This window comes from Idiotropiscis lumnitzeri, chromosome 19, assembly GCF_059441095.1.
Source record: "Idiotropiscis lumnitzeri isolate Australia: NSW breed Sydney's pygmy pipehorse chromosome 19, RoL_Ilum_1.0, whole genome shotgun sequence".
In the NCBI taxonomy this organism is placed as follows: Eukaryota; Metazoa; Chordata; class Actinopteri; order Syngnathiformes; family Syngnathidae; genus Idiotropiscis; species Idiotropiscis lumnitzeri.
Window position 1 is genome coordinate 8,644,917 of NC_142409.1, and position 12,348 is coordinate 8,657,264.

A 12,348-nucleotide genomic window follows, 5' to 3' on the forward strand; every position below is an offset into this window, starting at 1 on the left:
TAAAACCGTTTTTGAGATGACCAAATTCAATAAGCGCGGCACTCAGCGCAACCTACTTGACAGCTGTCAAATCACAAAACAGTTTCAAGGCAAAACGGTCGCGAAATGGGCCGGCTGACTCTTGTAATGAGCTGCAGGTGTTAAGTGTTTTCAGTCTGAGTTTGCTTTGCTAAGTGTATTTCACGGCAATGGGAACAGCGGTCATGTCGATGGCATGAGGGATTTACTGTAGGTGTGCTTCCTTCAAATTCACATGAAGCGTCCCGAAAAACACCTGGCTGAGTAACAAAAAAAAACAACAAAAAAAACCTCCCTTGGGTGGAGATGAAAATTAAATCGGGTAGACTTAGATGTTTTGCAATTGAACGGGGCTGATTCTGTCTATATTCTTCAGACACTTGAAAGGAAAATAACAGCTATGCACAAACTATCTTGTGTGTGTGTGTGTGTGTGTGTGGCTTCATAATATTTCCTCTTAAATTGAATTACATCTAAGCAATTTTTGTAAACACGGAATGGCGAATCATTTTCAGTATCGGAGGGGGAAATGTTTAAACTCCCCCACCACTTGTCCAATGGAAGTGGAATTATTTTTGGCACCATTCAGTTTTTCCCCTTCACATTTCATTAACGTATGGCACGGCTGCAGAATTCCAACCTGCAATTAGCGGTTGCAGTGATGATTTCTCAATTGGCATTTGGAGGCACCTGCAAGAAAGCGCATGGAAACACTTTTAATGTTTATAAATGAGCTCTGAGTGCTAAGTAAGTGTGTGCGTGCTCGCCTCCATGTGTTGATCGTGGTGAGGTAGGAACTCATCCCTGGACTTGTACTGATACTGAATCGCTTGTAAGATTAATGGATTGGCAAAGCAGCAGACCATGTGGTTTTTGTCGAGGTGTTAGTGCAGGCGTGGGCAAAGTACGGCCCGGGGGCCACATGCGGCCCATTAAACGGTTTAATCCGGCCCCGCCGAACTTGGAAAAAAATTAAATGAATAATAAACCTTGTTAATGTTTGATTTTCTAAATACTGTGGTGTGTCAAAGACCGATATTTTTTGTCATGCTTTTGTTCATTTTCATTTAAAATTAAAATGTATTTTTTTTCTCCGATGAGGTGAGGTTACCGAAACACTGCTTCTGGTTCAGCCCCTCTGTCAAATTTTAGAACCCATCAATCAATCTGTTTTAGTGTGATCAAATTGAATTTGGATGTTTCTTTACAGCCAGTGCTACACATAACCAAATAGTCAAGAATGTAATGTTTAAATGTATAGTAGTGCTGTGATTTCCAGCCCCAAAAGCAAATCTGCAGTTGATGCATGTCAAAATGCTAATTGTCTCAGTCGCATTACCCGAATATTACCCTAATATATACCCACATAGAACAGCGAGCGACGCCGCCTCTGACCACTCTCATAGCGGCGCAGCCCTCCCTCTTCAATTCCGCCAGCTTGAGCTCATCTGTGAAATTACCAACACCTGGTTTAACCCACCTCCATGCAGAATTAACGAAATAGACACCCTGGTGTTTAAGACCTTCTGATGTCATCCTTTGCGGTGGTCGCTGTGATGGTTTCGTTTTTGATTAATTTGACTGGTTCCTTTCATGTCATGTTTGCGGTATCCCTGTGGGTGTATATTGTTGTCAATCAGCAGTTTCACCCAGCCTCATTAGCGTCCTACTTCCCCTCCTGTGTCACAGCATTTTGTTCCTTCTCTTGTCTTCCCCTGTTGTGTCTTTTCTGTTAATTAGTCAGAGTGCATTTTGCTCCCCGTCGCCTGTACAGGGCATATTAGTTTTTGTTGTGCTGCGTCTTGTCATGCTTAGTTATGTCAAGTCACGTCAATTTGCTGATATGCGATACAATGGCTTTCGTTGTCATATTTATTGCCACTTCATGAGTTAGTCTTGAATATTTTGGGGAAAAAAATAAAGCCAATAAAGCAAAAGGCCATAAACCGCCTGATTTCTGTAAATACCTTCGGGTGCCTTGGATGCAGAGGACCGTGGATAGCAGAAGCTTTTTTTCCATCCGTGATGAAATACTGTTTGTTTGTGGTGACTCAAAAGCATTTTCTTGAAACATATTCCCCCTCCCATTCTAACCGCATTGTTTGTTTGCATATCGCATTTGATAGGCTTATTTTGTCCCCTTTTCTTGTTATTAAAGCCATCATGCCATACAGGGTTTCGGCCCACTGTTATTTCCTGAACAGCAAGCAGGACTGATAAACGGCAGTGATTTGCCGTTTGACAGAGTGTTTGACAGTTTTCTTATTTCCCTAGCTCAGAGGGCCCCTCATCATCTAATTTCAACATGGCAGCCTCAGAAGCTGAAGTCTTCAGGGAAATGTCATTTTTAATTAAATCCCAGGTCCTTTAAGATAAGCAGTTGGGTGTTAATTTCACCCAGGGCGTGACGTTGTCAGTAGCCCAGGAGCATGACGTCTGTCTGTCAAGATTAATCATCATGCGTAAACTGTCCGGTCTTTTTTTCCCCCAGTAAACAGGAGTGGCTTACTTCCCTGCCAACAAAACCGGGCCGTATTTTTAACCTAATGACATGAATGAAAAGGGGGATCTCCATCCATCCATTCATTTTCGGAACCATTTTCGAATTCATTATCCTCAAGCGTCATGGATGTGCAGAAGCCTGCAGGGTACACTCTGAACTTGTCGCCAGCCAATCGTAGGTGACAAGGAGAATGATAGATGTCGATACTCTGTGTAGTACATGTTAGCAGGAAAGTGGAAGCATGTCATTTACGTCATTTTTTCAATACCAGTGTATAAACAGCATAAAAAATATAGTGAAAGAAATGTAAAGAAATATACACAACAACAACTGCGGTGTTCTATGACTACGTTTGCCTTTAAGGGGTGTGGCCTACTGACCATCTGTCATACTAAAGGCCTTTTTGCATTGCACTTTGTAGAGCACAGCATTGCCCGGGCAACCAAGCCTTTCATTGTGTGTGAGAGCGAGAGGAGGAGAGACAGACAGAGAGAGAGATTAAGATAATATATAGAATGATTTGGAAAACATATATTTTTAAAATCTATGTATATAACACATTAAATATGGCGGACGCGCTGACGTATACCAACTAGGGGCAAATCCGCTCGGTGGCAACCAATCCTGTTCAATGTAACGGCACCCTTGTGACATGACTCAGCCAATCGAATTCAGATAAGCGAACAAGCAAACAATACTGTATATATTGCATAGGTAAATATCAAAGGATTGATTTCATTATTATTATTGTTATCATTATTTATTTATTTGGGCTGGCTGTTTCAAAGAGAACGCTCGTGTCACTCTCACACTTCGTGCATTTTCGTCCATTTCCGCTTAACTTCGTCACACGGCGACTAACACCGCCTCCATTTTGGTCTCGCGTGTTATGTTTGTGCAGCGTTGATGTATACTGGAGGCACAACAGGACCCAACGCAGAGGCATTATATATACAGAAATGGACGGGTAATGTTCTGTCATATTCGTACTAAATTCAACCGAGTGCTCGAATGCATCTTTGAATGGGTTGCGTTTAAATAACTAGTGTTAACGGGTTTCCATAGCCACGCACTGCTTATGGGGGACGTGCCTCTCACGATTGCAAAGTAGCTTTGTCGTCTCGATTTATAATTCCAATTAGGAGCATACGCCGGATGCTTTAAAAGCAATCGAATAGGTGCGTGACTTCAAGCTACCATCCGTGCCAATGAAAGAAACGTTCCATTGATCACCCTTTGTGTTTAGCTTGTATCAAACGTTAGCTCACGTAGCCGAGTGGCTGGCCTGGACCTCATTGAGTTCATTAATGTAATTGCATGCATGTGTGCAACTATTATTACCTTGAAGAGGAAACGTCGTCAAGTGGAAATTTATTATCAAACATTGTCGATATGCGTCATAACAACGTAATTGAAAGCTTCATTGCACCGAAACCTAAACCCAGTTTTGAATAACATGTATATGCTTTTGCAAGGTGTTAATATGATAGAGAGTTGGGCATATGAATATACTCAACTATGGCAAAGGTGCTCCTCATTTATCCCAATCCTTAAACGAAATAAAGCAATACAGTCAGGTTCATAAACATTGTACACACCACCGGAATGGATTTGAAGTGAAATGAACAAGATGTGCTTGCAACCATGTCAGGCGAACGGTGTCGGAATGACAAAAGTTATAGAAATTCGTCCTCATATGCCTCCCACTTTATAAGAAGCCAGTGGAACAAATTCACAATTATAAATCAGACCTTCACTTTTTATGATTTTGTCCAGCCACTGAGGATCAAAATCTCGATTCAGTTTAGTCAACCAATTCGTTTGTGAACAGCGGTGTTCGTGGTTCCGTACATAAAGTATTTGCTTCCAAGTTTAAACCTAATGAGAAATTCTTTCTCTTTCAGCATCAGTGATGTTGCAGTTGGAGTGAAGGTGACTTTGGATTTTTACGTTTTCATCTTTCTTACCGCACCTCATGATCATGATACACTTTTTTTTTTCCACATGCGTAACTTGCACCATTTCATAAACCATGTTTTTCTGAATTGGAAATGTGGGAAATACGACTCAGGATTCCTTTGTCATTTTATTGTGCATTCAAGTGTATGAGTGCATAATTTTTTGAAGCATTAGGAAGTTAGCTCATAAATCTCAGATATGTCGTTTGCCTAAAAGAAATATTTGTAATTTAGTTTCGCTCAGCCTGAGAACAGATTTATGCCAGCCTTTTCACTTTCACTCACTACGGGATAATTTATGGGTACTCCAAATTTTTTTATTAGCTTTCGTAGGATTAAAGAAGCCGGCTAGTATATTTATGTTCTTGAAGATCAGCAAAGTTGTTTCTTTTGTGCACGCATTGCTGCTGTATTGCAACCTCCACCAAACGAACAATCGTAACTCCGACATTTCTTTCACTTTTAATGTGCTAAGTTACTGCAGCAAAGTCTGTGTAATCAAAAGAAATTTTGTGACCAAAGAACAGTTCACATTTTATATAGAAAAGAGTAGGCGTTCAAAGCTTTAATGAACTTTGCAGTCTACTTTTTTTTTTTTTACTCTCCCACCTACACATCTTTATCACCCACTGTTTCATCATCATGTGTATTAATCCACTTTTATACCGTAATCGGTGCCTAAAAGACTGACTGTTTGTACTTTTTTTTTTTTTTTTGCAGAGAGGATCAGATGAGCTGAGTATGTACAACAGTCCCAACTCTGGCATGAGCAGTATGAGTGGTGAGTTTTTGCTGACCACTCCCAAAAAGGGAAACTCAACTACTTTTGTCTTATTATAACCAATTCAAGCGCTTTAATTATTGAATATAGACGCCTGATCTATGTACATTTTTTCCCCACCGAATGATATATTTGTAGTATTTTTACATTTATTTATTTATTTATTTATTTTAGATGGCAGTTCCAGTGGCAGCGACAGTAAAAAGCTGAGGGTAGAGGAGGCGCCACCATCTCGCGTGCTTCACATCAGGAAGTTGCCCAACGAAGCCTCTGAGACAGAAATCATCGCTCTTGGTTTACCTTTTGGCAAAGTCACCAATATTCTGACACTTAAGGGGAAGAACCAAGTGAGTGGAAGAGATTCTTGTGTGGGAACGTGTCTGTTTGGCACCATGTGTGTGGCGTCCCAAATGTTTTATTTCTTTCTTTCTATCTTCATAACATTTGAGCAAACTATCCTATATCAATGCACTCGATCGTATTTTAAACTGAATCCGAAACTGGTTTGAATGTAAACACATGAATTCAAATCCTGGCAGTTGTAGTTACTTGCATGTATGCTGATTATTTAAAGAAATAAATAAATAAAAAAAATCTAATTTAAAAATGCATCGCCTTTACTTGCAGGCTTTTTTGGAGATGGGCACTGAGGATGCCGCCATCACGATGGTTAACTACTACACCACCGTAAATCCTCACATTCGCAACGTCCCCGTCTTTATTCAGTACTCAAATCACAAGGAGCTCAAAACCGACGCTGGAAATCAGGTTAGTACGGTCGGGACAAGGAATTGGACCGCTAAATTAGTATGAATCAAGTGTTCACATTGATTGCTTGACCTCTCGTCTCTCACGTCTGCAATTTTGTCTTGGCAGCGGACGCAGGCGGTGCTGCAGGCGGTTTCAGCAGTTCAGTCCGGTGGGTCACCTGCCTCGGACGTGCAGGAAATACTTGCGACCGCCTCCAGTCCAGTGCTGCGGATCATCATCGACAATATGTTCTACCCTGTCACGCTGGATGTACTACAGCAGGTAGCAAAAAGTGACTCCAGTGGAGTGGTTATGATATCTTACACTTTTGTGGCCATTTCCTAAAAAAAATAAATAAAAATCATTTTATTCCCAGATTTTTTCAAAGTTTGGTACTGTCATGAAGATAATCACATTCACCAAGAACAACCAGTTCCAGGCGCTTTTACAGTTCAGCGAACCTGTCAATGCACAGCAGGCTAAACTGGTAATAACATAGTAATAATGATCCCTTTTCTCAAAATTCTTCTTCTTCCCAAAAAAGAATAATAATAATAATAATGTCCTGTTAGGCACTTGATGGTCAGAATATCTACAATGCGTGCTGCACGCTGCGGATCGACTTCTCCAAGCTTGTCAACTTGAATGTCAAGTATAACAATGATAAGAGTCGGGATTACACACGACCAGAGCTGCCAGCCGGCGACGGCCAACCCACTATGGACCCTGCCGTCGCCGTAGCTCTCAGCAAAGACAACTCCCTCCTCGGTAAGATTCCAGGTAGATATCTGTTTTATTCCTTCATTCTGTCATCTGTGACATGCGAAGTCACTATCATTTATTTATAATTCAACCGACTTGGTACGCTTGATTTAATCTTTTATTTATTTATTTTTTTGTAACTTCCCGGCAGGAGCTTTGAACCCACTCAGCGCAGCGGCGGTAGCTGCTGCCGCTGCAGGAAGGGTGGCGCTGGCTGGACAGACGGGGTCCAGTGGGGTGCTGTTGGTCAGCAATCTGAATGAAGAGGTCAGTAACGCACACACCAGCTAGAGGAAACATCCAAGTATTAACGCTGCCACCTTTACCCATCACCCCACCATGAAGTTTGTCGGTTAATCTTAACTCTCCTATGAGTGTTGCCATTTCCAGCCACATTGCTTTCCGCTAATTCAATTTCACGCGTTACGATCCGTTATTTTGTCTCGGGACAGCTAGCTTTGGATTTTTAGCTCTCACTAGAAGGCTGTCCTTTATCTCACCATCATGCTCCCTTTAATTAACTCATTAACTACCAGCCGAGTTGGAAAAAAAAAATCATATTTGACGTCTTTATCCGTCAATGGCAGTCAATGAGTTAATTAACTCATTCACTACCAGCCGAGTTGAAAAAAAAAAAAATGGATCTCTGACGTCTTTAGCCGTCAATGGGAGTGAAATGAGTTAATATTAATTAATTATCATCAAATATGGCCCTGGCCAGCCGCTCGTCATCACTGCGTATGAATGCTTGTGTCATTCCAACCCGAAAAGTCGTATCATGCCCACCTTGTGAAGTCATGATATCTGAGCCTCCAGGACTTCATGCGAATGCCACCGTTGAGCTCAAACGGCGTTCACATCAACTCTCGCATGTCCAAAACAGAATTTCGATTGCATGCTCGCAAAGCAAATGTTGCCACTTGTACCGTTTTGCACTAATGTTCTCCCTCACTGTGCAATTGTATCTTTCCAGATTGCTGCATGTTGTTTTTATCCCACGGCCACGACTCTCTTGTTAATTTTGATTATGATTTTATTTTTATTTTTATTTTTTTTTTTTACACATGAATGTATTTTTGACCCTCTGCCTTTTCCAGGGTGAAATACATTTTGTTGCAATTATTGCTGAATACATTGATCCAAGCCAAACGACCTGCATTCCAGTTGTACTGACCTCTATATTTTTTGTCCCTCCCTCACTTTTTATTTTCCTCCCCAATTTACATTCGCCTCCTCCCATTCCCCCGACTGTTCCCCATCCTCCTTTCCCTTCTCCATGCAACCCCTCTTCCTTGCTTCACGTGTTGGCGGCGGGGGGTGTTTAACCCTCGAAACCAACACTACCCACCCCTCTTCACCACCTTCTCCCTTCAAAACCTCGTCACGACTTTTCTCTCCTCCTCCATGACCACCATGTCCATCATTCTCCGGGGGGAGAACACAAAACACCATTCCTTCTACCTACCTCCGTTCTGGATCGATCTGTCCATCTCTACCTCCGCTCCGCTCCGACTCTTCTACCTCTCTACCTGTCTCACGCTGCTTGTTGCTCTTCTCTCCCTCTAAAGATGGTTACGCCCCAAAGTCTGTTTACCCTCTTCGGTATGTTATCGTTGGCTCTTGCTTTCCTCTCTTTTCTGCTATCTACTCTTTTTTTTTTTTCCTATTTTCATTCCTCTTTATATTTCTCATTGCAATTGTTAGCTGTGTTTAGTATGTATTTGCGCACAATAGCAACCGCAAAACAGTTTACCAGTTAATTGGTTTGGGTTAATGTTTATAATCTGTCACAATTTCATAATAGCAAATAATAATGCATGGTTAAGCAATATTTAATTTTTTTTTGCATGTTTTTTATTTCTTGCCATATGAACAAAAGTAACCTAATGATCTTTCTATTTAAGAGGCTATTGTTTCTCTTTTTACCACGTACCTCTCTCTGAAATCTTCTATAAATTCCATCCGTGTGCTCCTCTCTTCTCTCTTCTTTGAATCTCGTCTAATATAGCCTTTGTCTCCACCGCGCCTTTGATTTTCGTGTTCTAACTCCCTGCTTTGTGTCCACTTGCACTTGTCCTGGCTCTCCTGTAGGAGTCTACGGGGATGTCCAGAGGGTGAAAATCCTGTACAATAAGAAAGACAGCGCTCTCATCCAGATGTCAGATGCCAACCAGGCTCAGTTAGGTGAGTAACGTTTCAAAATTGAAATTATTTTTTGTTAAAATTGTAAGATTCAAAAGCGGGGGTGTCAAACTCATTTTTGTGGACAGGCGAGGTTTGAAATCAGAAGCCAGTCCGTAATTGTTTGTTCAACAATTCTGCAATTAATTTTAAAAGGGATGTTTGGTAACTAATAAATGGCAATATCTCATATCTCAATGTTGTTGAAAGCGAAGAAAATGTGCTGGGAACAAGAAGTTGATGCACATGATTTGCCCTTCGCGGGGCCATATAAAATGAAATCACGGGCCCGATCTGGCCCCCGGGCCCTGAGTTTGACAGTAGGGCTCTAAAGTACCTGTGTGTGTGTGCAACAATGTCAAAGGAGGAGCAATTACATATTTTTACAGAAGAAAAAAAAAAACTGGTTCGATATCGTGTTTAGCCTAACGGCAAAGGTAATATCAAACCATCTGACTCGGTTTATCGTCAACGGTTTCGACCCTACGCGCATAACTTGTTGCAGGCATAAAGTAAACTGGAACGTTCATGGCAAACAAAGACGCCATCCTCATGTATCATCTCTCTTAAGGGATCTTGTCTGTGAGTTGATCAAGGGATTGACGATTTTAATATTTGACCATTCAAGGTGTATGGGTTGTAATAACGTCGTAGTAAAGGCGATTATGGCTGCCTCGTCGCATCATTGCCTGTTGTCTTGGAAAACAAATACTGAAGTGGAGTTGATTTCTCATTTATGACAACTATCCAAATACTGTGATTTAATAATCCAAATATTTTTGGGGTTCGCTGCGGTAAATCGATCCTTTTCACCGATTCCAAGGTGAATTGACACTTTGAATTGTTTTCCTCTACCCGTCTAAAGCCATGAGCCACTTGAATGGCCAAAAGATGTACGGGAAAATTATCAGGGCAACGTTGTCCAAACACCAGACGGTGGCATTGCCTCGCGATGGCCTGGACGACCAGGGCCTGACCAAGGACTATGCCAACTCTCCTCTTCACCGTTTCAAAAAACCTGGATCCAAGAACTTCCAAAACATTTTCCCACCGTCTGCCACTCTCCATCTCTCCAACATCCCGTGAGTGTCACTGGTTATTTTCCTGGCAGCAGATCTCTGTAAAGCCCGAACAAAAATAAGGTCAAAGTGCTCATGTCTTACTTTTTTTTTTTTTCAGGCAAGATGTAACCGAAGACGACCTGCGACTGCTGTTCTCAAACGCCGGAGGCACTGTGAAAGCTTTCAAATTTTTTCAGTATGTACTTATTTCCGACGCTTCCAGAAGTGACACCGGGAAACGGTGCGTGTTGTTGACGCGGCTTTCATATCGTTTCAGGGATCGCAAAATGGCATTGATCCAGATGTCAACAGTAGAAGAGTCCGTCCAAGCTTTGATTGATCTTCACAACTACAACATGGGATGCAACCAACATCTAAGAGTTTCCTTCTCAAAGTCCACCATTTAACAAAAACTTTGATTCATTCGGCGTTCACGCACACGAGACGTTCGTCAAAAATTGGGGAATATTGCGGTTGACTGTCCTTGGCCCACCGCTGTCTACGCCGCTGGAAAATATTGACATTGATTGTCATCCCGTATGAAAGTTTGATGTCGAGCAGCATTTATTTCTTAATGTGGACGGAAATATACATGTGCCTTATTTGATGTCAGCTGACCACAGCGCACAACATTCATTAAGAAGAAATGTACGCTTTGGATATGCTGTGAACTGTTTCGGCTTTATTAGACACGTTATTTTTCAATTTTTTTTTTTTGTAATTTTTTGGGGATTTTTCAGTTTGGGTTGTGTAGTTAAAAAATCGTCACTTTGACCCGTTCCACATCGGATTATAGTATTTATTTTTTTTTTTACTTGCAGTGTGCTTTTAGTAAAGTATCACAACGTGGCTTTGCATTTTTTTTTTTGTTGATATTTTTATGGCTGGTTTTCAAACATTCGCTGTCCTTTATGTCGCGGTACAATGTAACTTTCGGTGGCATTTGGTTTGAGACAATGTATGGTTACAAAACTGGTTACTTGAGACTTCTACTCAGTTGGACCAAAGTTTCTGTGCCTTAGGTATTCCTGTATTTAAAAAAAAAAAAAAAAAAATGTTTGTAGAAAACTGTCCTCAGTTTTAAGCATTCCTAAATTTCCCGCCTGATTATTTGTAAGATTTACAGTAACTATTGTCTGAAATGGTAAAATTGAGAACGTGGTTACGTATACTTGTCGCTCTCAAATTGTAAGAGTCTTTCATAATTAAAATATGCATTGTTTTCTAATTGAAAAGTTGTTTTTCAACAATTGGAGTGCTGATTTGAGTCTCATCTATTCTGCATTTCTTCTGTAGCATGCTTAATAAAACATTTCTGAAATAGTTCTCCATTCGGCTGGCTCTCTCCTCTGTCCTTTGCCATTGCCATTTGATTTATTTTTCCATTCATTTTATTTTTCGGATTTTTTTTCTGAAGGTTTTCACCCCCCTGAACCATCTGGAAACCTTTTTGTCTTGCTTTATGCTTGCAGGTATTTTTATTTTATTTTTTTTTAACCCTTGACTCATTCACTGCCATTGACGGGTATAGAAGTCAAAAAGTGCTTTCATTTTACCTGGACTGGCAGTGAATGAGTTAACTGAAATGATAAATATAGTGTGTATATCTTCATGTAAAAAAAAAAAAAAAATCCTTGCCGTCTAAGCACTCATTGAACTAAGAGCTGGCTGTCCCCTGATTTCCTCCCACACTCCAAAATTGACTCAAAATTGGCCACAGTTGTGAATGCTTGTCCATCTCCACGTTTCTCTGCCCTGTGACTGACTTGACAATTAATTAATCTTTTATCCCTCCTCCCACCTGAGGTCAGCTAGGGATAGGCTCCCTGCTTCCCAATGACCCTGAACACGATAAATGGAATGAAAAAAAAAAATGAATTCATGAATAATTGAAAATATAATCACAATGTCACGGTTCATTTTTATATTATAATGAACCTTGTGTTTAAAAAGCTATCCGTGCTCAAGACGTATGTGCTCCCGGTTCCAGAAATGCTTTCAAATGAAAAAACATTCTCTTGAGTTTGACTTTCCTGGCACCGTGTCAGAAAATACATTTATAATAGGATGCTTCACCGCTGCCGTTTAAAATGCAGAGATGCCCCCGAGGTGTTTCATGTCAGGAAGCCGCAGTGATGACAGCTCAGTTCAATTATGAAATAGGCATGTTCTTAACATCATGGTATGCACAATTACAACATAATTAACTGTTTGAGTGCATGCGTGTGTGAGTGGTGTGTGTGTGCGTAGTTGCCATAGCAACAAGCCTCCTTCTGTCTTTGGGTTATGGTCAGTTTTCACCTTTTCTGTCAGTCATCCTCCACAGCGACCTGC

General features: G+C 40.9%; 1 protein-coding gene across 2 annotated transcripts; it reads left to right on the forward strand.

Annotated features, from left to right (window-relative positions):
• The first annotated feature begins 3,378 nt into the window (after nucleotides 1-3,378).
• On the forward strand, nucleotides 3,379-11,340 carry LOC148318356 (polypyrimidine tract-binding protein 2-like). 2 transcript variants are annotated; one of them, XM_088282835.1, is made up of 14 exons: nucleotides 3,379-3,488; nucleotides 4,426-4,453; nucleotides 5,200-5,260; nucleotides 5,435-5,607; nucleotides 5,888-6,028; nucleotides 6,137-6,292; nucleotides 6,387-6,497; nucleotides 6,583-6,790; nucleotides 6,924-7,039; nucleotides 8,341-8,374; nucleotides 8,864-8,956; nucleotides 9,819-10,035; nucleotides 10,133-10,210; nucleotides 10,292-11,340. In XM_088282835.1, the coding sequence occupies exons 1-14, from the start codon at nucleotides 3,481-3,483 to the stop codon at nucleotides 10,419-10,421; spliced, it is 1,554 nt and encodes a 517-aa protein (XP_088138961.1). In that variant the 5' UTR covers nucleotides 3,379-3,480; the 3' UTR covers nucleotides 10,422-11,340. The 2 variants fall into 2 exon arrangements, with proteins under 2 accessions (XP_088138961.1, XP_088138962.1); XM_088282836.1 differs by having other exon boundaries at nucleotides 6,583-6,778.
• The last annotated feature ends 1,008 nt before the right edge of the window (nucleotides 11,341-12,348 follow it).